This window comes from Setaria italica, chromosome VIII (genome assembly GCF_000263155.2).
Source record: "Setaria italica strain Yugu1 chromosome VIII, Setaria_italica_v2.0, whole genome shotgun sequence".
Classification (NCBI taxonomy): domain Eukaryota; kingdom Viridiplantae; phylum Streptophyta; class Magnoliopsida; order Poales; family Poaceae; genus Setaria; species Setaria italica.
Window position 1 is genome coordinate 1213739 of NC_028457.1, and position 22541 is coordinate 1236279.

Consider the following 22541-nt stretch of genomic DNA (forward strand, 5'->3'; position numbering starts at 1 on the left):
AAACCAGATACACCATTAGGGTAGAATTGTCTACTAATTTCATTTCCAACAAATAATTCGGAGTTGCTGTACCTTACATTATTGCTACTTACTGTGCAGCAACTCGGCACAAATAATGCCTGCCTAATCAAAAGCAAGCAATCGATTGGCCACCATTTACCAACTATACATTTCCTCTACTAAAATGTTGCAGTTACATAATAACACTAACAGTTACAAAGCAAAAATCTCCATTTTCCTCTTTCAGGTTCCTCCTGGTGGAAGGGCATTATGCCCTTTACCTCACGGGTGAAGACTCTATTTGAACATCACTAAACTTCCATAATCTGAGTTTTTAATTTCTATTATATTGCTCTGGCACAGCCAGAAAGGGTTTGAACGTGAGGATTAGTCCGAGCAACTCAATCACATTCAGAAGAAAGAACACCATCTGATCACCTGTGCAGGTAGAAAAGAAAAATCATATGCTGCCAAAAAGAAAAGGAAAGGTGCATCTGGAATTTCCTAAAAAAGGAAGCTACTTTACCTGGAAAGAAAAAACCATGCTGCCGTTTTTGTGCCCATGAGAACCTGAAAAAAAATACCCCAATAAAAATCAGCAAGAGTACATGCTTCACATGGAGCAGAAGCATTATAAATCAAATTTACAAGCAGTAGGGCACTAGGAGATCCAGTATAAAGTATATCTCAGCCTTATCTACTTTTGAAAATTAAATTTAGCAGCACAGTAGTCTAATTCAAAGTACACTACACCTCAGCCTTCCTATTCTTGAAGCTTCAAGCACATTTCATTTGAATATACTGTCAAGGCATGCGTATTGAAAGTTTATTTCAACTTGGAACTCAAAATATTTCTTCAAAGAAGACACAAGGAACAAATTATACTCACACAATGCCTGCTCCTGCTGGAGCAACTGCCTTGAAAAACGACATTCCTGTCATGGACAATCCATTTGCAGCTCCTCTTTGGTCCTGAGGCTGTTAACAAGTATTGTCATCAGTCAGTTGAAGATTAGGAGCAGAACTTTAACAATAAAAATTGAGCTGAACACGTGTGCATACCACAGCATTATTTTGAAGGATGAAATTGCCCGTAATGATGGTAGCCTGATATAGTATGCCGTAAACTTTAGTTATAACAGAAAATAAATAATACAAACAATCTAAATATTCAATAGAAAAAGGGCGTAGACCGCTACGTGGTGGGTAACGATGCAAGATTCGTATGCTTAATATTTTTCAACCATCACCAGGAACTAAAGTTTCTTCTTTTCTTTTCCATTTTCTGAGCAGAGTAACTGCATACTTTGTAAATGTACCAAAACTGCCATCTACGCAGTTATTTGGTTCTAAAAGATCAAATAATAGGACTCACAATGGGATGCAAAAGATACTCACAGAAAGATTATTTTTTATCACAGATGCAATATTGAGAACGATTGATAATCCAGGTTCTGATAGGTATGTCATATAGGGGTAGGCAAAAAGGATAGGGATGCACAGGATCTGCAAGATTGAGCAAAATAGTTCAGATAAGCATCAAGAAGAGGAAAGGGACTGCATCAACTAAGTAGCATAAGCTTTTACTCACAGCTGCAATCCGAGAAGAATTGACAGGCCCAAGAACTTTGTTGATACGAGGGTACAGGAACAGTTGATATACAAGAAGACTGGCACCTGTACAATGGAAGAGGTAAAATAATGTAAATGGCATTATCACAAATACCAAAATTTTGGTTACAAAGTGATGAGAATCACAATGATGCAACCAGCAGAGGACAGAATTTGCACATTTAGTACAGCTTCAGGGGAATGATCGAAAAATCAGTTTTCCACATACATGTGAAAGGTTATAATTGGGTACATACAGTTATCTAATTAATATTCGGTAGTACAAAAAACCACTTTAGACTATAATGGAGTTTTTACAAATTATTAACACTAACAATAATAAGAAAATTCACCTGTAACTGCAAGCACTTGACCTACATCCTCAGACGACAAGCTGAGTCCACCATACTTCTTGTCACTTTCAGCCCATAGAGAGAACACCTGGAATTAGTTTTTGTTAGGGCTCTAATACATGCTGAAATGTCTTCTAGACTATTCGAGGGGAAAAAGACTAGGTCCTCAAGGAAATAGCAAGTACACATATACATAATTTCAGATCATTTTCAAATAAACATGGAAATACAAAGTTATATGTTGCTACAAATTCATATATGAAACCAAGGATAAATAATGATATTCACAGCAATAAAAACCACCCTTAGACTGACATGGATAAATTGCTCGGCTGATGGCAACTGATGATTTATAAGGTGCGTGTTAAAATTTTATTTCTTGAAACATCCACTATATTTTAATAGCTAACTAACCTACATCAATTTACAAGATTATGTAACAATAGAAGTCGTGTTCCAAAAAAACTATACCACTTTTGTCCCTATATTTTGAAATCTCCAGTTGCTGGTAGCTTTGTTGGGTGCCAACTTTTTTTTTCCTGACTAAAATTTTAATACCAGAATGAATACACCATATTGAACATTATTGGGACAGCAAGACCAAGTTCTTCAAATCTCTAACAGAGCAGTACCAGGTATGTTCATAACATGCATAGATTTTTCCTAGCTTTTCAAATCATAAATTAATATCCCACAAGTGATAATAAAAAGTACCTCTATGTAAGCCATGTCATGGAAGGAGAAGATGCAATAGACAATTATTGATGACATCAATGGCCAATTCTTGAATAAGCTCTTCTTGGTATTCAAACTTCCACTTTCTTCAACCTTTTCTTGTGGATCAATCAGATGAGCCTCCAAAGCTTCAATGCTCTGGTTTTCATTTTCACTACCTTTATGCTTGTGCAAAGTCTCCTATAAAACATTTTTGAGATGCTTTATGGTGGGTACAGAGGAATCAAAATTAAGTAAAAAATATTGGTGGATGCCAAATGAATTCAAAGCGATTTCACGTACCGGCATCCATATGCAGCTTATGAGAACAGCAGCTGCAAAGACTGATGTGCATAAGCATGGTAAGAAGTATGGGAACCTGACAAGTTCCCACAGAAAGTAAGTACTCTGTAAATTGATTATATGGGACTATCTTCTTCTGCTATGTAAAAAAAGAAATACCTTCCAAAGAGTGAGTCAGGTGAAAAGACATTTGGAAAATTTTCTGCAGGCTGTCATAAGGTAACCAGGTTAGAATTGACAGTTAGCTATGCTTTAACATTGTAAAATTGCCTCTGCTGTACCAGTGCAAGGTAGCCTCCTAGAGCAGGACCAATGATGAGACCTATTCCCCATGACGTGTTGACCTAAATTACGTGAAAGTGAATTCAATTATGAAAATCATTAGAGTATAAGAAATATTAGTAACACATCAATGTGAATTTTGTATCTTACAAGTGATAATGCTAGAGCTTCATGTTCCGGTCGGCAAACTTCAATGGCATAAGCCTGTAATATTCAAGAAAGGTGTTATTAACTACAGCGCGTTGTAACAAAAAAAATCTTGCAAATTCACCATACCTTAATTGGTCCAAGTAGGCCATTTAAAGCACCAAGCAAAAATCGTGTAGCAATTGCCATCCAATAGCTGACACTAAGCCCAAACAAAGTATTGAACACAACCCTGAGAAATTTTATAAGAACTAAGTTAAGAGTCTCATTTCCGCACTCAATCAACATTCTTCCATATAAATGGAGGCAAAATGTTACTAACACGGAGAAAATGCCGAATATAACAACTGGTTTCCTCCCAATATGGTCTGCCGCTATTCCCCAAGCTGTTGAAGTCAAGCATCTAGCAAACATAAATGAAGCACCTGAAAGCATCCATAGTATGTAACTGATCAGTCACGAAAAATTCACCATTTATAAATATCGAACTAAGCCAAGCTGAATATGAGGGAGAAGTTCATCAAAACTAACCTAGGAAACCAGCATAGAAGCCGATATCTTCTGTTCTTTTAGCAACATTCAAGTCTCTTATCTGTGTAGTAAGAGACAACATTCAATTACTGATGTACTAGCTACTTATTTGTCATACAACGCAAAACCCTGAATAACCAGAAAAGGAGTACCAAATCGTGTGCATACCATAAAATACAAGAAGGGGAACAATGATGATATTGGTAAAGCTGAAAAAGAGAGAAGAAAATTACAAACAGTAAATATGCAACAGACAGTATTTATGGAAATAAAGAAAAGCCATGAAAAGTAAAGTAAGATTAGCAGAACAGGAAAAAAATGCCAGTCATGTTCTGTAGGTCCAGAAGTGCAGATGCTGACATTTATGAAGTTAGTTCAGTAATAGTGACTAAGACATTTGCTGAATAAGACCTGACAAAAATGCTCATCCACTTGAGAAAACAACCTTAAATGAAGACAGCATACGATTGTGCATGATTAAAGATTGTGACATGATGAACAATATAAGTACAAAGTTTTAACCCGAACTTGTCACAAATTAATATTCCGTCGGAAGGTGCGTGGTATCCCTGTCAGTACATCTTCAAAAAGTGAGGAGGTAATATATATATATATATAGTAGAGGCAGGGAGACACTGCAACAACTGCAAACAAACCCATAATTTGCTTTTGGGGGGGGGGGGGGGGGGGGGAAACAATAACACCCGGCGCCTCACAGCAGGAAATTTCTGTAAATTGCTGATATGACACAGTAGCAGATAATTGCTGCTACAAACTCATGCTGCAGTACATTTCTCTGTCTTGGCAACCACAAGCACTAGTTGACCTGCTACGTGCTAGCTATCGTAACAAAAGAGGGTGTTTGTAATAAGGAAGAGAAGCCCGTACCGGGCGTGAGAGAAATCATCCAGACATAGAGGAACTCCTTGTACGGCATCCCCCTGAGGCGGGTCGTAAGCACAGCCAGGGCACCCTGGGTGGTACTCCTCGTTGACACTGAGCAACGGCCAAGTGCCTTCCTCGGTTCTGGCACTATATGGGGATCTAGCACCTACTCCTCCAAGCATTTCTATAATTTCCCATTTAAGAACTCTCCATTCCTATGGATCTAAGTCCAGGTGCAGCAGCAAACTCCGAGTCTTTTCATGGCTCCTCTTGGATAGACTGAATACAAGAAGCCTTCTAAAATGGAAAAACTTCATGATCAATGGTGGCAACTATAACTGTATAATATGCAACAACAATGTGGAGGAAACTGCCTATCACCTATTCTTCACCTGCAGCTTCAATTCAGCCTGCTGGAACAAAATTGGCCTACAATGGCACCTCAACTTTTCATTCTATAGGATGTTGAAGAATGAAAAGACATGTCCCATAACCCTTTCTTCATGGAGATTTTTATTAGCTGCTTGGCACGTTCGAAAGCAAAGGAATGCACTGATTTTCGAAGGAAAACGTCCATCCCTAAATTCCTTGTCTCACACTTTGTGGATGAGGCCAGACTCCAAGCACACAGAATTAAAGAAAGCAATAGGGTCGATTTAATTTAGCCTAGCTTGTTTAGCTGTTTTTTGAAGTTTTTCCTTTTAGGGTACTTAGGTACCCTTTGCTGTTGTCCTGTACAGTTTCTTCTCTTTTTTTAACATAAATTACCACAGCAAGGGCCTCCCCGCTGTACAGTTTCAAAAAAAAAAATGAATGGCTTTGTTACGACAGTTTCATTACACACCGTTTAGAAAAGGTTCAAGCATATATATACTTCTACTGTAGAATGCTTTGATCATGCTTAAATTTATATAGATGAGTATGGGAGATTGGACTATTTGATCCGGATCTCCTTCAAAGAAGGACGCCAAATAGAGAATTGGCATAACTTGCATTGTAATTTGGGCCTAACACTCGGACTAAAGTACAGGTACTTAACACAGTGACTATTGAGTACACAATAAATGAAACCAAGCTGATGGCACTGGGAAATGCGGTAAACTATTCTAATCTCTACAAACCGCTACATGTGTTCTTTTCATAGTTTTTAAGGCAGTAGGTAAGACGAGGCTAGCGAATCAACCCCTTCCAATTGCCTAGGTGACACCTAGGCACTTAAGAGATGAGGCAAGGCGATGCCGTATGAGACTCAGAATAGCAAAACAGAGGCGATACCTAGGATTCTAATCCCATTTTCCCCTCCTCCCTCAGCCTCTCTCCTTTGCTGTGTTTATGTTGTGACAATGGCGGCACCTAGGATTTTTCAGCACCCTGATGCCTAGTTGACGCGTTAAAAACCATGGTTCTTTTATTGAATTTTTTAGATATCACAGTGTCCAACCCTGTGTTTGACCATTACTTTTTCCAAGCAATTTTGTTGAATTTTATTGAAAATAGTCAATTGAAATTACAAGTCATGACAAAGTTATTAATATCTTTCCCATGTTACAAAATTTAATGTATTTTTGCACATGTGTTTGTCAAAGTTTAAAAAAAATGACTACACACATTTGAGAATGGAGTCAATACAAGTTAACAGTATTGCATCTAGTTCCAAAATTGCATGAGCCCCAACCTCCTACCAATCTCCTCTTTCTCACCATGCAGCCATAGCTGACAGTTATATCATCTATCTACTTATAGTTACTAGAGTCGGTCCAGACAACCAGTCAAACAAGAATAAAATCTAAAGCTGAAGGTTCAATAGCTCAATTCCTTCATGGACGGCATCCTCAATCAGACTAGACAAAAAAACTGAAATATCAGGTGGCAATATGGCAAAGAAACCAGCAAAATGGTCAAGTAAAGGGGAAGGCACAGCCACTAATTTACGGCCTCCTCCAATCTGCATTGACTTGATGCATTTCGTCGTGATGGCAAGCTTATGCATTATTTCTTCTAGAAGGACGTAAACTCCAAAATCTCCACTCGAGATCCGAGTGCCAAGCAACTCTAAGTTCGGGTTCCCCCAAGTGGAAACAAAGTGGAAACAAGAAGGTGCAGTGCCATTTCCCGGCAAAAGCATGCCGAGCTAGTTTGATCCTTACCTTTTGTGATTATTTGGGCTCAGATTTTTTACACATTAACCACATGATGGTTCTCTCTTCCAAAATATAAAGCATGTTGGCCTTATCAACTCTTCTCCAAACCTATTACTCTCAACAATAATGAATCTTTTCCAATGTGGGTCTAAATGAACAGCAATAAAAACATTGGATCTACTTTCTAATATCTTGTTAACATCTTATTGTACAAAAACATCTTCTTGCTTTCTACAAAAGCTGGGTGATCCTATTTCTAAAAAAAATCCTGTTAACAAGCCTAAAATGACTTATGCAGGGGAACAGGGGTAAGGGTAAGGCTTAAAGCAATGGTAGTCTAAAAGGCAAAGCACTCAACCCTACCAAACAGTCCATCAACACCTTCCACACTGAAGTAGCTAAGTAATTGTTCTCTTCAATAATGTATAAGTGCAAGGAGGGAAAAAAAGAAAAAAACAATTGTTCTCTACAATAATGTATGTATAGGACATTTGTCAATAAGTCAGGCTATTTTTCATCTTCTTAACATGCTTAGCAACTACCCTCAATTATCAGCACACCCAATACTTGTAGAAATATATTCCAAGGCACCTATATGGTGAATTTTCTAGCCTCATAAAGAATAAGCCTGATTCCAATGAAAAGGATGAAAGATTTTCTACATAATTTTTAAGGCAATTCATGTATGGATATGGGAGGGCAGAACAAAAGCAAAAAACTTATTCCAGTGTAGCAGTGCCAGTAATATTCCAGTGCAAGGAAAACATCCTCTGAAATGTAGAAACAGTAAGAAACGAACAGGAATGCAGAAAAGTACATGGCATTTTTATTTGCAGCTAAAAGGTTCTTAAGGAACGTATTTCTGAAATAAAGGTGTCAATGGGACTTACTTATACGGATAGAAGGGCGAAAGCAGATGGACAGAACCCATGGGATGAACAGATCTTGAAGGCCTGCTCCCATTGGCTGCAGACTGCAACCTCCGGATTCACAGCCAGCAATGTTTCCTCTTGAACCTCCAGGGATGAAGGGTTCTCTGTCTGATATGTTCTCAGGTTTAAATGTGCCTCCTTTGGAAACAATTCGCGCTTCTTGGGATGAAGAGTTATGCTGCAGCTATCAAGCGAAAAACTGAACGAACAAAAGCACCCATCCTCCAAGGAAAAGAAGCAGGGCCCTGCATCAACTTCATTATCCATGTATTTCACCGGCAGCACAGTGATGGATAAGTTAGGAGCATGATCCTTGTCAGGAGTAGTGACATTGATGCGATAAGCATTGATGGGTCCATTGTGCTTTGACAAGCCAAGGAATAAAGAGCCATGTGGGGTGGCGCGGCCAATGAATGGCAGCAACTGGTTGTCAACCTTGTGCCAGTCGACTGAGTTGGTGTCAAATGCATATGTGCCCCACAGTTGATTGAATGATACCAGTATGTAGGTGTCGACCAACACATAGGACTTGACGACTACAACTGGCAGCATCATGTAATCTAATGGGGTAAGCTTCCAAGGGAAGCAAGGTGGATGTGGTAGCTCAATCCAGGAGCACCCCTCCAGGTGGGAGCAGCCATCAACAGTGACAACTTTGGCTTTGGAAAGATCGAGTACCTCGAACCAGGGTGGGAAATCGGGGTCTGAAAGCCAGGAGGGAGTCTTGGACAGGGCATAAACCTTGTCCCCCACGGTTGTCAGAACAGGGCACCATTTTTTAGAATTGAGAGTCGGCCCGTGGATGACCTTCTTCGTCTTGGTGTCGAAGATGACGGTGTCGCCGGGATCACCCCCGACTCCAATGATCCACACGCGGTGCATCGACCGCACGGACGTGAAGGTCTTACCGCCAGCAACGGTGACCAGACGGGCGACTCGGTGCAGGCGCTTCCACTTCACCCGCGAAGGATAGGAAGTGGCGACGTCCACCTTGTACACGGCGTAGGGCTTGGAATACTCGGACCAATCCCAGTGGCATGCCACAAGGTAGGCAGAACGGCCCTGGCCTTCATCCAACTCATCGCCGACGATCCCCGTCGGGTTGAGATGTTCTGTTTCTTGCATTAGCGGATCGCCATCCGCTCGGTCCTCATCCGAATCACCGCCGCCCACGACCTCCAGAACCACCATCTGAATCTGATCGGGATCTTCGCTTTCTTCCAGCTCCTTTGATGGCTTGACCCTTCCATGAAGGTCGCCCGTCTTTCTCTTCCCGCGGTCCATCCCTCCCTAAGGTCTCTGCTGCCGTTGAGAGGCCGCCGGAGGAGGAGGTGGTGGTGGTGGTGGTGGTTAGGGTTTTCGGGTTTTTTTCTCTTGGATTGGACGGGGTTACGAAATTTTGATGGAAATCGGAAAGGATAGGACCGCGAGGCCCGAGGTAGATGGCGGCGGATCTCCATGGCCCGATACGACTCGTGGGCGGTGGTTGGGCCTGCAGCGGCCCACAGCCACGACCATCCATCTCTCCCCCCACTCTTTTTCTCCTCTAATCGTGCCCGTGCGACGAGCAAAACAAATTTCGTCTATAAGCATTAAACATTATCGTGTGAAGTATTTACTTTTGAAATACTCCCAATGTGAAATAAAAAATAACTTTGCAATGAGTAATACGCTTGGATGCTCTTTATCCCAACTTGCAAAAGAATAATCATGTGACCAATTCCCAAACAACATACGGCAGTTAATCACCTTTACATCGTATTCGTTTCTAGCAAGCTCTAACGGCGACTTGAACAACCTTCAACATTGGATTCAGCAAGACAATAATCATGTGGAACAAGTACGAATACATGTCATCCATCGTCGGGGACCAGACCAGCGGAGACTCCCCTCAATGCTTGCTCAGAACAGCAATGGATGGAGGGGTCCAAAACCAGAGATGGGAGCAGGGAAGGCGCAATTAACGAAGAATCGAATCAAGGAAGGCAAAAACCAATCCTTGCAGCGTCGGCCACCGAAATCGCCGAAGATGTGGCCTTTTCGCCCTGCCGCGCCCAATGGTGGGGGCAATTAGTATTTGCCCAATGTGCGTCTATGGCGGCGTGGAGAGTTGAAGGGGAGGACGAGGAAGACGAAGCCAGCACGAATTTGAACCTCGTCAGTCCACATCGGACGTGGCGCCAAACGGAACGGCTTCCAATCCAACCACGCATTGCAGGGCGTTGGGCATTGGCCGGAACAAACACGAGACAAGAATGGATGGCTGCCCCCTCCTCTAGTCCTCTCTCTGCTGCCTGCGACGGGAACGGGGAAGAAGATTCGCGGTTCCAATTGTGTGGATAGAATGGGCCTGAGCTTATCTGCTGGTGTGGGCTGGGCCAAAGATAAGTATATGGGCTGGCTGGCTGCTGCTTAAATCTTAATCATCGGCGATGCCTGCCTATTTGATATTTGGTTTTACACGGATAGCTGCTCGCTAAAGTAACGCAGTGTTGGCAACTCGTCATCAGCAAAAGAAAAGAAAAACACACGCTAAGGCATGTTGAGTTTGTTGATTGGTTTAATGAGATGACGTGACAAATTAAAGGAGGAACGCTAATCAAGCATTATATTCACAGGTATGATTACGATAGGTCGGAAATCGGAATGAATCAACTAGCCACAAGAATTAGTGAAGCTTTGTAATAAGCATTCAGCACAAGTAGCTAGGCGATTCCGATGTGGTCGAGGAGTAGCTAGATAGTACCTGTGCAGAGGGTGACGACCCAGACGTAGATGAAGCTGCCGTACGGGATGCCCGGGTTGGCCTCCTTGCGCCGGTCGACGGCGCACCCGGGGCAGCCTTCCACGTACATCCTGCCGGCGGCGGCGGCGGTCTTCTTCTCCAGCAACGGCGCCGACGAATGCCCGTCGTCGTCCTCGATCGATTTGCTACCTGCAGCTAGCTCCTCGATCGATCCTCGATCTCTCTGTGTGTCTTGTATTATTGGCGTTCGATCCCTCAGACTCAGGTCAACGAGTGGTTAGCTGTTGTTGTTGTTGTTGTTGGAAGTCAGACAGATGGAGCCAACATGCCAACGCATGATATACTACCAATGCAAGTAGAGGATCGGACAGCAGAATTGAAGGGGCACGTGCTTTTTAATTTGGTCCACGTGCTTTTTAATTTGGTCCAAAAGTCAAATCGAAGGGGAATTTTTGATTCCTTAGTCCAAACTAAACTTCTTTTCCCATCGAATGTTTAGATACTAATTAGAAGTATTAAATATAGACTAATTACAAAATCAATTGCACAGATGAAGGCTAATTTGCGAGACGAATCTATTAAGGCTAATTAGTCCATGATTTGATAATGTGATGCTACAGTAAATATGTGTTAATCATAAATTAATCAGGCTTAATAAATTCATCTCGCGAATTAGTCTCCATCTATGTAATTAGTTTTATAATTAACTCAGTTTAGTTCTTCTAATTAGCCTCCGAAGATTTGATGTGACGTGAACTAGACTTTAGCTCAAGGATCCAAATGTCTACGAAATGGAAGCATAAGTATCCATTGAGTATACTCCCTCCGTATAGGAAAAGGAAGTCGTTTTGGACAGCGACACGGTCTCCAAAGCATTACTTTGACTCCTTATTTTTATAAAAATATTTATCAAAAAATGATATATGTATATTTTTATGAAAGTATTTTTCAAGACAAATCTATTTATATGGTTTTCATATTTCTAAACTCAACAACTTAAAAGTTATTCATGATTTATATTCCCAATGTTTGACCCAAATCTTGTCCAAAACGACTTTCTTTTCCTATACTAAGGGAGTACTCTTAAGAATAACACCAGTCAGTTGCACATACCAGGAGCCATATGCAGCTTATGAGAACAACAAAGCTGAAGATCGATATAAATAAACACGGTAAGAAGTACGGGAACCTATTAAAAATATACAAGAATGAGTACATTGAAGAAAATACTTTACTAATAGAATTTAATACATTTAGCACAAATACCTTCCAAATAATGAGTCAAGAGAAAATAAGTTTGGAAATTTATCTATTGGCTGTCAAAGGAGTGAAAAGTATAGAAATAACATCAGGACATTAATAAGGGGATAAATATTATTTAATTACTATAACTTTCATAAATACATGTGCAAGATAACCACCTATGGCTGGTCCAATAATAAGAGCTATTGCCCATGATTTGTTCACCTAATTATATCATAATCTACCTATTATGCTTAGGAATAGAGAAAAACACATTGATATAATTTTATGATTTTTACTAGTGATAGGCTAATAGCGTGATGCTCAGGTCGGCAAACTTCAACAGCATAAGCCTGAAAGGATCAATTGCCTAAATGTTGTATGCGTTGGCTAGCTTGATGAACGAGCATCTACTAGCAGAGCTAGAGGTGGCATCTCCTATAACGACTGACGTGAAGGATTTAGCCGGAACAGAGACCAGACATACCATGGCGCAGAGTAGTAGAAGAACAGAAATAGAGCAAATAAACACAACTGGAGATATGGTTGCACGTACAGGTGACGAGGTTGATGATCCACATATGGAAGAAGAGGGACCTGAATCTAAAGATGTATGAGTGGAGATTTTTCTTGTCCTAAGCTATTGGTTTTGTACACATGCATGCATCCGGCACTGCACCTTGTAAATTGTAACTCACTGCTTGGGGACCAAAGCTACGTTATATGTTTGCACTCCGGCCGGGATCCTTGTAAATTCAATGGAATATGTCAACGCTCAGATTGCGTGCTGTAGCTACTTTTTTTGCCCTATAGACTCGTCGGTGCAGGCACTCTTAGCGAACCGTATCTCTTCAATTCTCTCAATTCTCAAAATCATGTAATCTTTTCTTGTCAAACATTTATGGGCAACTTCACGTGGTTAATAGTATACTATTCAGATCGGCAACTTGCCCGCTGTAGCCCCTTAAAAAAAAAGGAAATGCAATCTTTGCTTGTCACAAACATTTAATGGGCCGATCGGGTTGACTTTAGGTCCGAGATTATAATCCACCTAGATTATATAATCTGAATTATAGGTTATGGGTACTATAGTAAAACATCACTTTGGGATCTTATAGAGCAACTCCAAGAGTACTCCAAAAAATTCTTCCCCAAAACTATATATTGAGGGTTCTTCCAAAAAAATTTTCCCCAAAAAACATATCAATCCACAGCAGATCGCTAATAAATAGTCCCCAATATTTTAAAACAGGCTACGTCATCGTATTGGGCCCATCGGAAAGGACGCGCGAGCGTGCGGGAATCAGGATTGGGGAAGGAATGATAACGCTAAAATATACGCGGTGGTAGGCTGTTTTTTAGCGTTGCTAAAAAATTGGGGAAGGTTTGGGTGGATTGTTGGAGTTCGTTTTTTCTCCTTTTTTCCTAAAAAAAGTATTGGAGGTAAGATTAGCAGTCTCTTGGAGTTGCTCTTAGGTAGCTTATTTCAGGTTATTTGTGGTCTCTTAGAGTTGCTCTTAGGTAGCTTATTTTAGGTTATTTGTGGTTCCATGATGATCTTTTACCCTACTATCCTTGATCATAATCTAACTTATATAATCTAGGAGGAAACAAACATACCTGCTGAGTGAGAATGGAACTTGCCCGGACACCGCGTCAGCATTAATCGCCAATAATGCCTGCATATTGCACCGCTCATGCGTCAGTGAACCAGTCAGTCAGGGTATGGTATGATCCACAGCACGTCATGCATAGCCGCGCCGATCCTTTAATTTGTTGCGTGCTGCTGCTCCCCCTCCTCGCCGATCTGATTTTGATCCGATCCTTTCAGATGATTTCCGATGATCATGTGTCCTTTTCAGAGTCGCAACTGCAAGCAAACAAGGATTAATTACAGTATTAGTTGCCCCATGCATAGCCGCGACGATTTTTTAATTTGTTGCGTGCTGCTGCTCTCCCTCCTCGCCGATCTGATTCTGATCCGATCCTTTCAGCTGATTTCCGATGATCCTGTGTCCTTTTCAGAGTTGCAATTGCAAGCAAACAAGTATTAGGGGGTGTTTGGGAAACACCTGTTAAAGTTTAACACCTGTCACATCGGATGTTTGGATGCTAATTAGGAGTAGTAAACATAAGCTAATTACAAAACTAATTGCACAGATGGAGTATAATTCGCGAGACGAATCTATTAAGCCTAATTAGTCCATGATTTGACAATGTGGTGCTACAGTAACCATTTGCTAATGATGGATTAATTAGGCTTAATAGATTCGTCTCGCGAATTAGCACAAGGTTCTGCAATTAGTTTTATAATTAGCTCATGTTTAGTCCTCCTAATTAGCATCCGAACATCCGATGTGACACTGTTAAAGTTTAGCACCTCGTATCCAAACAGCCCCTTAATTGCCCCGATCGATCACCTCCAATGATCAGCCTGCATTTGATGATTCATTGTGCTTTTTTGTTTTACCTCCTTCATTTTTCTTCTCTTTATTAATTTGTTTCTCAAGAACGTCTGACTCTGTTTGTTTGCATGCAGGTCCTTCCGCTCCTTCGTTCTAGAGCCCACGATAGGTTTTTGGCGCTGCACTACGACGACCGCTACACTCCTTTCCTACAGATGGCGGGCCTAGATGTCATCTCCTTTCAGGTTCGTCGTGGGCTGCCCAAGTTCAACTCAGCGGCTATAACTGCGTTGGTTGACGGGATATTATCTTGCTACTATTGCCTCCGTTCATGTTCAATTTTTTATGTCCTTACATTTTGACAAGTAATGTTTGTGTAAAATGTAGGTGGCGGTCCGAGACTCACAGCTTTCACCTACTGTTCGGAGAGATGACAGTGACCCTATAAGACTGTCAGAAGATGCTGGGTCTGTCGATTCACGGCAATGTAGTGACTGGGCCGTGCGTCTCAGAGGGTTGGAGAGCATGAGTGGCAGCCTTCCTTGGTCGTGAGGTTGAGGATCAAGGGCCTCGCACATCTGGAGTGCTAATCTCCTGGCTGCGGGAACACTTCGGACACTGCCCCCAGGACGCGGATGCGGAGACAGTTGGGCACTACTGCAAGGCACGGATCCTGCACCTGTTTGCCTGCGTTCTTTTCCCAGACACTAAAGGTGACAATGCACCTTGGATGTGGATCCACTGCCTCACTGACTGGCAGCAGGTAGGTCAGTACAGTTAGGGGTCAGCTGTGCTGTGTTTCCTGTACCAGCAGCTGTGCGAGACGTGCCGTTGGACTTCGACCTCCGCGTCAGTTGGTGGGTGCATGTACTTGTTGCAGTTATGGATGTGGGCCCGTCTTCCAGTTGGTCATCCCGAGATTATGGATCGTCGACCGTGGTTCCTGCTCACCGAGACGGCAGCCGACATGGGCATATCTTTGGGATCAGGTTAAGGTTAGCCATACGAGATTGGAGCATTTCCATCCTAGAGTTACGAACCCCGAGACGAGAAGTTTTCTAGACGTAAGACTCAAATTAGTCTTTCAAATACTTTATTAATACATTATATTCTTTCATTTAACTAGTTTTTTCACAACAGCGACTGTCAAGTCAGCTTCGCCGTGCGGCTGCTCGTTGTGGTTGCAGGACTGCCACGACTCGAGACATGTACGTTCCATCCCCACACGAAGGAGGCGTTGGTACGTCTAGGCAAGACCCCTCAGGGTCGAAAGCAATTGCGTCCGAGGATGAGGACGACGACGATGACGATGACGATGATGACCAAAGGCCCGAGGAGCTTGGCCCGTCTCAGCTCCACGAGGCTCCCTTGACTCAGCCTACACAAGTTGTAGGCACTAGACTACGTCGCCCACATTCTCCTTACACTCCAGGCACCGACGCCCTTGGTCACAAGGGTAAGGGTAAGACTAGGAGGCACTGAGGGTACTTATTGCGAACTTTGTGGTATATGGACTTTGTGTTATATGGACTATTTGTGTACTCCCTCCGTATACAAATTTGAAGTCATTCTGGGTGACGCTTCATCGATGCGAAAGAAAGTCGTTCTGGCTTGAGGGGCCGGTTTTTGACGCGTTTGCCCCTAGCAACGCTTTGTTCCGCGCGCCCGCTGGTTCTCCGTTCGATGCCCAGCACGCTCGCCGCTCGCTTCGTTAATAGCCCAGCACGCTTGCCGCCCGCTTCGTTGCTCACGTCAAGGCAGTAAACACGCTCGCCGCCCATGCAAAATCATGTTAAAACAAAAAAAATGCCGGCCAAGGGAGTCGAACCCTGCCCGCAAGCCTCGAGTCTCACCCACCTGACCAGTCCAGCTATGAATCGTTCTCATCTAGGAGTCACCCACAGACATATTTAATAAGGGCAAACATGGAAAAATACCACTTAATTAATGACTCCTTGGTAAGCACAATCATGTCCTAAATGACTTTTATTTCCTATATGGAGGGAGTATATGGACTTTCATTCTGAACTATTGTGAATTTTATTATGAATGTGTCATATGCTTGTATGTTTGTATTTATGTTCACTATTCATCTCGTAATTTTGTATGGATTGCATCAAAAAGTAGGAGAAATTCTGCCGAAATTTCACTAACAAGAACCCTTTTTATTTTCTGCGGAAATTTCACTATAGAGTACAACTTCGAAGTGCATTACGTCGCAAAATAAACATAGGTCGTCTACCACTTGCATGTCCATACTTAAAGTGCATCATTACATGACAACATAATAAAAGTCTCATAGTAGAAAATATTGTTCATAAATAAACCATAGAACTAGAAACTAATTATGACTACTGAGTGCAACGAGGCAACTTTCCCTTCCTCAAGGTATCGGAATCCTCCTCAATCGCTGCTTTCGCTCGGCGTGCATGCTCAAGCTTCTTCTCCCTTTCCTCCCTGTTCACAGCAACACGCCTCCTTTCCTCCTCTTCCTTGTGCTCCTTTTTTGCAGCCTCCTCTCTGAGCCTCTTCTCCATCATCTCCTTCTTCTCTGCATCCCAGCACAACATATACTCCATCATCTCCTTGTCTTCAGATTGATCTCAGTGTCGATCCACTGCTCAAAATCACATAGCGGTGGAGGGGTCTACAACAAATGCAATTGTTAGAAAATAAAAAAATATGGACAATAATTATAAGACAACAACAATTCCTTACCAACTTGTTAATGCGGCGCTGACGAAGTGTAGGTTCAAACGCAAAGTTGGAACACATCCAATACCTCTACCTATACGTGTCATGTTCATCGGACTTAGCTACCTTGCAAGGATCGCCGCAAAAGCACATAGGCATTGGAACACCACTAGGCAGAGGCGAAGGCATTTCCGGTCAGCTTGGCGCCATAACTACAATTTAGTTTATTTCGTTGTAAGAACCAAACGCACTTAACAATAAATCTACAATTAAGATTTTTCATTTGATCCACAACAATGAGCACATAACATAACTACGTGCGCTGGGGTTACCTTAGTTTCCTAGCTTTTCCACGCCTCGGCATCCTACAGTTGTATGAAACCCTAAGTTAAAAAATGCAACTAATATATAGCGAATCGATGTGAAAAAAAGCTACGAGGGAGAGAGGATACCTTGCTCTTCAAGATCCATGTATCAAATAAAAGTTTCCTAAGCTAAAATGTCGATTCGTAGTATAGGGCGAAGTAGGGAGAGTAAAAACCAGAGAGAGAAGAAGGATGAGGAGGAAGGTTCGGCTAGGAAGAAGGGGCGGCGGCTTATGTAGGAAGGCCTGGCGCCAAGCCTTGGCGCCACGTCAGCTAGCCGGTCAGCGGCGATGGTGGGACCTTGCGCCAGGCATCCTGGCGACAAGCTAAGGTCCATTGGAATTGGTTCCGCCAGGGACCTATTTGTGAAAAAGTTTCACGAAAAGAGCTAAAATAAAAAAAAGATGGGCCGTCCGCCCCTTTGCTGCGTCGAGGGTACCAAATCAACCCAAACCCTAGCATCCCCTTTGCTCCAGGGAGAAGAAGATGGCGCCGAAGAGGAAGGCGAATGGCGACAGCGTGGGGGGATCGCAAGCTGACGAGTTCGCAAAGCCGTCGGACGACACGAAGGAATCGTCAGCCGAGTTCGCCAAGCCGGTTTACCTCGTGGCGGCGCGCGACGACGACCCGGCGGCCTACTCCGTTCTGGAGATCGACGCCGCTGCCGCTGCCGGTGGCGACGAGCCGCCGCGCATCCGCACCGTTGCCGGTCTGCCGGCGAGCTCCGAGCCTGGCATGTCCTTCGTCGCGGCGCATTCGAAGCACGGCTCCTGGATAGTCGGCGTCGGCGGTGGGCTAAGAGCGGGCACCATCATCTTCGACCCGAGGACATTGAAGACTTTCCACGGCCCGCGGCTCGGGTACCCCAAGCACGAACCCGTCCTGATCTCGCACGGCAGCGAGGTATACGCTATCTCACGCCGCCCCCGGGTGGTGCCCCGCATCGACTGCGAACCATGGTTCGAATGCCTCAGCTTCAACAAGGGTGTGCCCTCCAAAGATTGCGGCCTTTGGGTCTCCTGGAGCGACCTGCCATCTCCACCCTTCTTCCCTAGCTTCCTGAATCCCTATGAATTTCGCAATCCACCCGAAATTTCAGTCTCATCCTATGCTGTCATGGGCTCATACATCTTGATTTCCCCGCAACCAGAGCTAGTGGTAGGAACTTATGCTTTTCATGTGGTGAACAAGACGTGGGAGAAGATCCACGACGAGAACCTGCCTTTTGTTGGCCAGGCTTTGCCCATCGGCGGCAGCCTCTTCGCCGCCTGCCCCATATCCAACAACAGTATTACTGCTTCAGCCTCTGCCTCTGTGTTCCATATGTCCATCAAGGTTCCCCCATCCACCCTTGTTGCGGCAGTGAGCAATCCCTCATTATCAATCCAAGAGTTCAAATTGGTGGCATCAGAGGACAAGATTCCCTGGCCACTCTTCTGCCCCATGGGAAAGGACAGCTTCTGTTTCATCAGGTTGGGGTCCTCTTGTCGTCGGCAGAGCCGCAAAGCCTCGAAGAAGCTCAAGGTTAGCTTGACTGCCTTATGGATCGAGAACACTGAGGCTATCATGACTCACTGTCAGTCCCAGGGAGCCAAGGCTAAGGATCTGCTAGTTGCATTTCAAGTGAAGGAACAGAGTCATAAATGCAAATCCAAGGGCCTATTTGGCATGTCTGTGGTTGCTGCCTTCTCCATATAAGCATATGAGGGGCCCTCTCTTTTACTTCTTTAGGCAATAGCTATCATTTTATTTCTGCTGCTGCTAGTGGATTAAATCTTATATATATTTGTTCCAGCAAATGAACTGAAGTATATTAGTGTTCTGGTTTCATATATAAATATTCCATAGAACCCATTGGTTCACCTCTAAACATTTTTAGCAGCATTGAGGGTCCGTTTGGATGCTTGCTCCCGTTTGCCGTGCCAAAGCATCGGCCGGCCAAACTTTGGCCGTCGATTTGGCTACGCCCAGGAATTGGCCGAGACAAGGCACACAAATAAACTGAGCTTTGGCACGAAATTCAGGGCAGGCCAAATTATGGCCGCCATCCAAACCAGTATTTTTAAGACGCCGCCTAGGCGACAAGGCGGTGGTGGCTCACCTCGCCTCGCCTTAACGCTTTAAAAACCATGATCCAAACCATGCACCTCGCCACGGTCAGCGGCCAAATTTTTTGCTTGGCTGCCACTGCTAGCGGCTCGTATCCAAACGTGCCCTGAATCCATTTACTCTGGGAACAAGTAAAGTAAGAAACATTGGGTGGTTTGATTTGCTGCCACGATGATACGACACCTTTCATAAGGCAGTGTTTATTTTTTTTGCAAACTTACTCACATTGTCAAAAGTCACAATTAACTTTCTACAGACTGTATAGTTTCTGGAACAATTGGTAATGCACCATAACTTTATTTCTCATCACTCTGTAGCGTCCTTATTGTGATAATCTGTGCTCTCTCTGTCCATCAATGTAAGGCCTATTTTGATTTGAAAAGGTCAAACTTTGTAAATTTTTACCAGCAATTTGTCAAACTATATGCATGTACAAAAGCTGTATCAGTATATTGGTATTTGAATTACGCTTTAAGGTGATGTTGATATGTAGCAATTGACAATATATTTCAAAATCAACTGTAACAGTGTAACTCCGTCAGAGAACCCAAAGATCAAAATCAACTTTTGACAACTTCATCCTTTCAAACTAAGTTTTACATTGGTGATGAATGAAGTAACGTGGAGCAAAGGGACAAACCTGAATAAGAATTAGCTGAGCTTGCCTGTTTTTTTTAAGGAACATTATTAGACAAAGTAATCAAAGGGTCTTAGCATCACACATTCATAATGAAACATGCTTACTGTGGGGCCATGCTGCTGCTATCACACCCAATTTTACTTATTTGTCATGGGTAGATGATGAGGTCATAAGGTACGTTTGGTTCATGACCCCAGCTGGTTTGATCTCCATTTGAGTGGCTAGTTTTTACATTGGCTTGCCAAGCCTATCGCAACTCTCCTTTACCAGTCTTGGGACCTCCTATGTTGAGACAACATATGCGGAGTTTTCATGACCCCAGCTGGTCAGGCCAAATGTAGTAATGCCTAGAAATTTTGGCTGTTGTTTGGTTGAAGGCAAAAAATTGAAATCCAGTGCCATGCCCTTTTGGTATTGACACTGGATTTCAAACCAAGGACAACATAACTATGGCAATGTTTGCCTGCAGCCAAACCAAGGCCAAATGAACTTTTGACCTGCTTTGTTTGGATTGGCCTTTTTTTTTTGCCATGCCCAAGTCTCTGCTTCACAAAGCCAGTGCAAGTTCTAGGCACCCAATTTGGTGGCCCGAGCTTCTCCAACTGCTTAGCCTATGCCAATCATGCATGGCAAGATATACAAGATGCATTAATTGTTTGGTACAATATCTTGAGTTGATTGTCTCCTAAATCATAATTTTTGAAATCCGATTGAACCAGCTTATTTACAGAAATTGAATCAATGACTGACCCATGTTGACTATGTTTAAGTGCTAAAAGTTTTATGACATAGGGGATCTATGTGTCATGTCATAAATAAAGTTCATTTGTTCTTTTGGTATGGCTGCAATCCAAATTCCAAACATCTCTACTTCAGCCAAATTTTGGCCATGGCCTTGGTTTGGCTGCAGGCAAACATTGGCATAGTTATTTCACCACCATTTGGATACTAGAATCTGCTCTAGAATTGTGAAATTTATGATAAAAATTGCTGGCCTATGGTTGTTTGGATCAGCGTCACAGTTGATTTGCCTGGCTGCTAATGTTGGCTGAATTGGCTGCCCATCCCTCTAACTTTGACTAATCTCAAACAATTGCACGGGTTTTCTAATTCTTTGGATTTACCAGACGACCATTGTTTACTAGTCTACTGCTGTGGATGGTTCTGGTATTTGCTCCATTTACTAAGTTCTCCATTCACTAAGTTCAGCTCATGCTGTACCCTGTCGAGTTAGTCTTTTAGGTCTTCTGTAATGTATAGTCTAAATTTGAGAACCATTAACATTGTATGTTGTGTCAATTTCGTGACCTGACTCATTATGATTTATTAGTGTGCATGAACTGCAATGTTTTGCTATCTCAGCTTAATACCTGCCATTAGCTGTAATATGAGTGCAATAACTGCTGCAATTTGAATGTTTACTGGCTTCTTTTTTATGATGACCTAGGGACACTGAAAATGTTGAGCTGGGGGATGAAATGATGGATACAATAGCAAGCCGCGCCACTGATAGCACTGTCTTCGAAGCACCTGTAATTCGCATAGGCTGATGAGTACCAACTTTTGTGTTAAATAGATGTAGATGTCCCTTATCACTTTCTCATTTGGTCGTGTCTGATTCAGTTCTAGTGTGAGTGTTACTATTGAGCATCACTTACAATGATAAATGGATAGTAGTATTGCTCGTTGTTGGTTTGCTATTTGTTTTTTTTAGAGAGAAGGGGCATTACTTTGTTTAGGAAACCCCTCAGGTGGCATGTCTTTTTTTGAAAAGCCACAGGTGGCATGTCACATACTCACATCCGCAGCAGCCTCCGCTGTGCCTGGCGTTGGGAGCTTTTCTTTCCCTGATTTGCTTAGCGTAAGGATAATTCTAGTCCCTGATCTGCTAGTCCCAAGTGCAGACATCCCAAATGCAGACATGGAAAAGAGTCGTTCTAGCTTATAGCACCAAACATGTATACTATGAAAATATATAATTCTAACTATGTTAATATTGATATGTTTTTAAACAAACTTGGTCAAACTTAAAATGGTTTAGCATGTAGTAATAGGTAACAAGCTCAACTTGGACAAACATCTGATTTCATTTGCCGATGGGCGCCATTTTGTCATATGCTTAATTAACTAAAAGTGGAACTTGGACGGAAAAGTGGAAAAGTGGAACTTGGACGGGGCGCGTAAGACTGCAAAACTCAAATGCGAAGTGGTATGTTTGAAAATCATTGATGACACATTAATAACCAAACCAAGCGATCCAAGAGTACTCGAGTGTGTTTTAGCACATTCTATATAACTAGTTGCAACAAGCAGCAAACTAAATAACTTCCTCCAAGTGCTTGATGTGACATATAACGAAGAAAATGCGATCTCTTCCTCCATGTGCTTGTGTCACGGAAAGCAACTAGCAGCAAACTTCCTCCAAGTGCTTGATGTCACAG

The 22541-nt window shown here is 42.7% G+C and overlaps 2 protein-coding genes across 5 annotated transcripts; one reads left to right on the forward strand and one right to left on the reverse strand.

Moving 5' to 3' along the window:
• Positions 1-15: 15 nt before the first annotated feature.
• LOC101784402 (protein ZINC INDUCED FACILITATOR-LIKE 1) lies at positions 16-10934 on the reverse strand. 4 transcript variants are annotated; one of them, XM_004978539.2, is made up of 18 exons: positions 10646-10934; positions 7858-8007; positions 4110-4150; positions 3942-4002; positions 3733-3835; positions 3540-3642; positions 3414-3467; positions 3263-3325; positions 3141-3190; positions 2982-3057; positions 2679-2879; positions 1965-2052; positions 1592-1677; positions 1399-1506; positions 1063-1107; positions 890-978; positions 527-570; positions 16-438 (listed from the first exon to the last, which is right to left on the reverse strand). In XM_004978539.2, exons 1-18 carry the CDS (start codon positions 10752-10754, stop codon positions 335-337), a joined length of 1575 nt encoding a protein of 524 aa, XP_004978596.2. In that variant the 5' UTR covers positions 10755-10934; the 3' UTR covers positions 16-334. The 4 variants fall into 4 exon arrangements, with proteins under 4 accessions (XP_004978596.2, XP_022684632.1, XP_022684633.1 ...); XM_022828897.1 differs by lacking the exon at positions 7858-8007 and having other exon boundaries at positions 24-438; XM_022828898.1 differs by lacking the exons at positions 7858-8007; positions 10646-10934 and adding an exon at positions 4830-7824 and having other exon boundaries at positions 24-438.
• Positions 10935-17837: 6903 nt separating this feature from the next.
• LOC101785060 lies at positions 17838-21650 on the forward strand. The gene is made up of 2 exons (XM_004978541.1): positions 17838-19045; positions 21548-21650. Exons 1-2 carry the CDS (start codon positions 17838-17840, stop codon positions 21648-21650), a joined length of 1311 nt encoding a protein of 436 aa, XP_004978598.1.
• The last annotated feature ends 891 nt before the right edge of the window (positions 21651-22541 follow it).

What these genes read in the sequence shown, in the direction of transcription:
- LOC101785060 (XM_004978541.1), top strand. Translation starts at nt 17,838, where the DNA reads ATGGCGCCGAAGAGGAAGGCGAATGGCGACAGCGTGGGGGGATCGCAA. An exon ending in GTGGTTGCTGCCTTCTCCAT is followed by an intron (nt 19,046 to 21,547) that starts ATAAGCATATGA and finishes ATGATGACCTAG; the next exon opens with GGACACTGAAAATGTTGAGC.
- LOC101784402 (XM_004978539.2), bottom strand. Translation starts at nt 10,754, where the DNA reads ATGTACGTGGAAGGCTGCCCCGGGTGCGCCGTCGACCGGCGCAAGGAG. An exon ending in GGTCGTCACCCTCTGCACAG is followed by an intron (nt 8,008 to 10,645) that starts GTACTATCTAGC and finishes AGAACATATCAG; the next exon opens with ACAGAGAACCCTTCATCCCT. An exon ending in ATTCTTCTCGGATTGCAGCT is followed by an intron (nt 1,507 to 1,591) that starts GTGAGTAAAAGC and finishes TCAATCTTGCAG; the next exon opens with ATCCTGTGCATCCCTATCCT.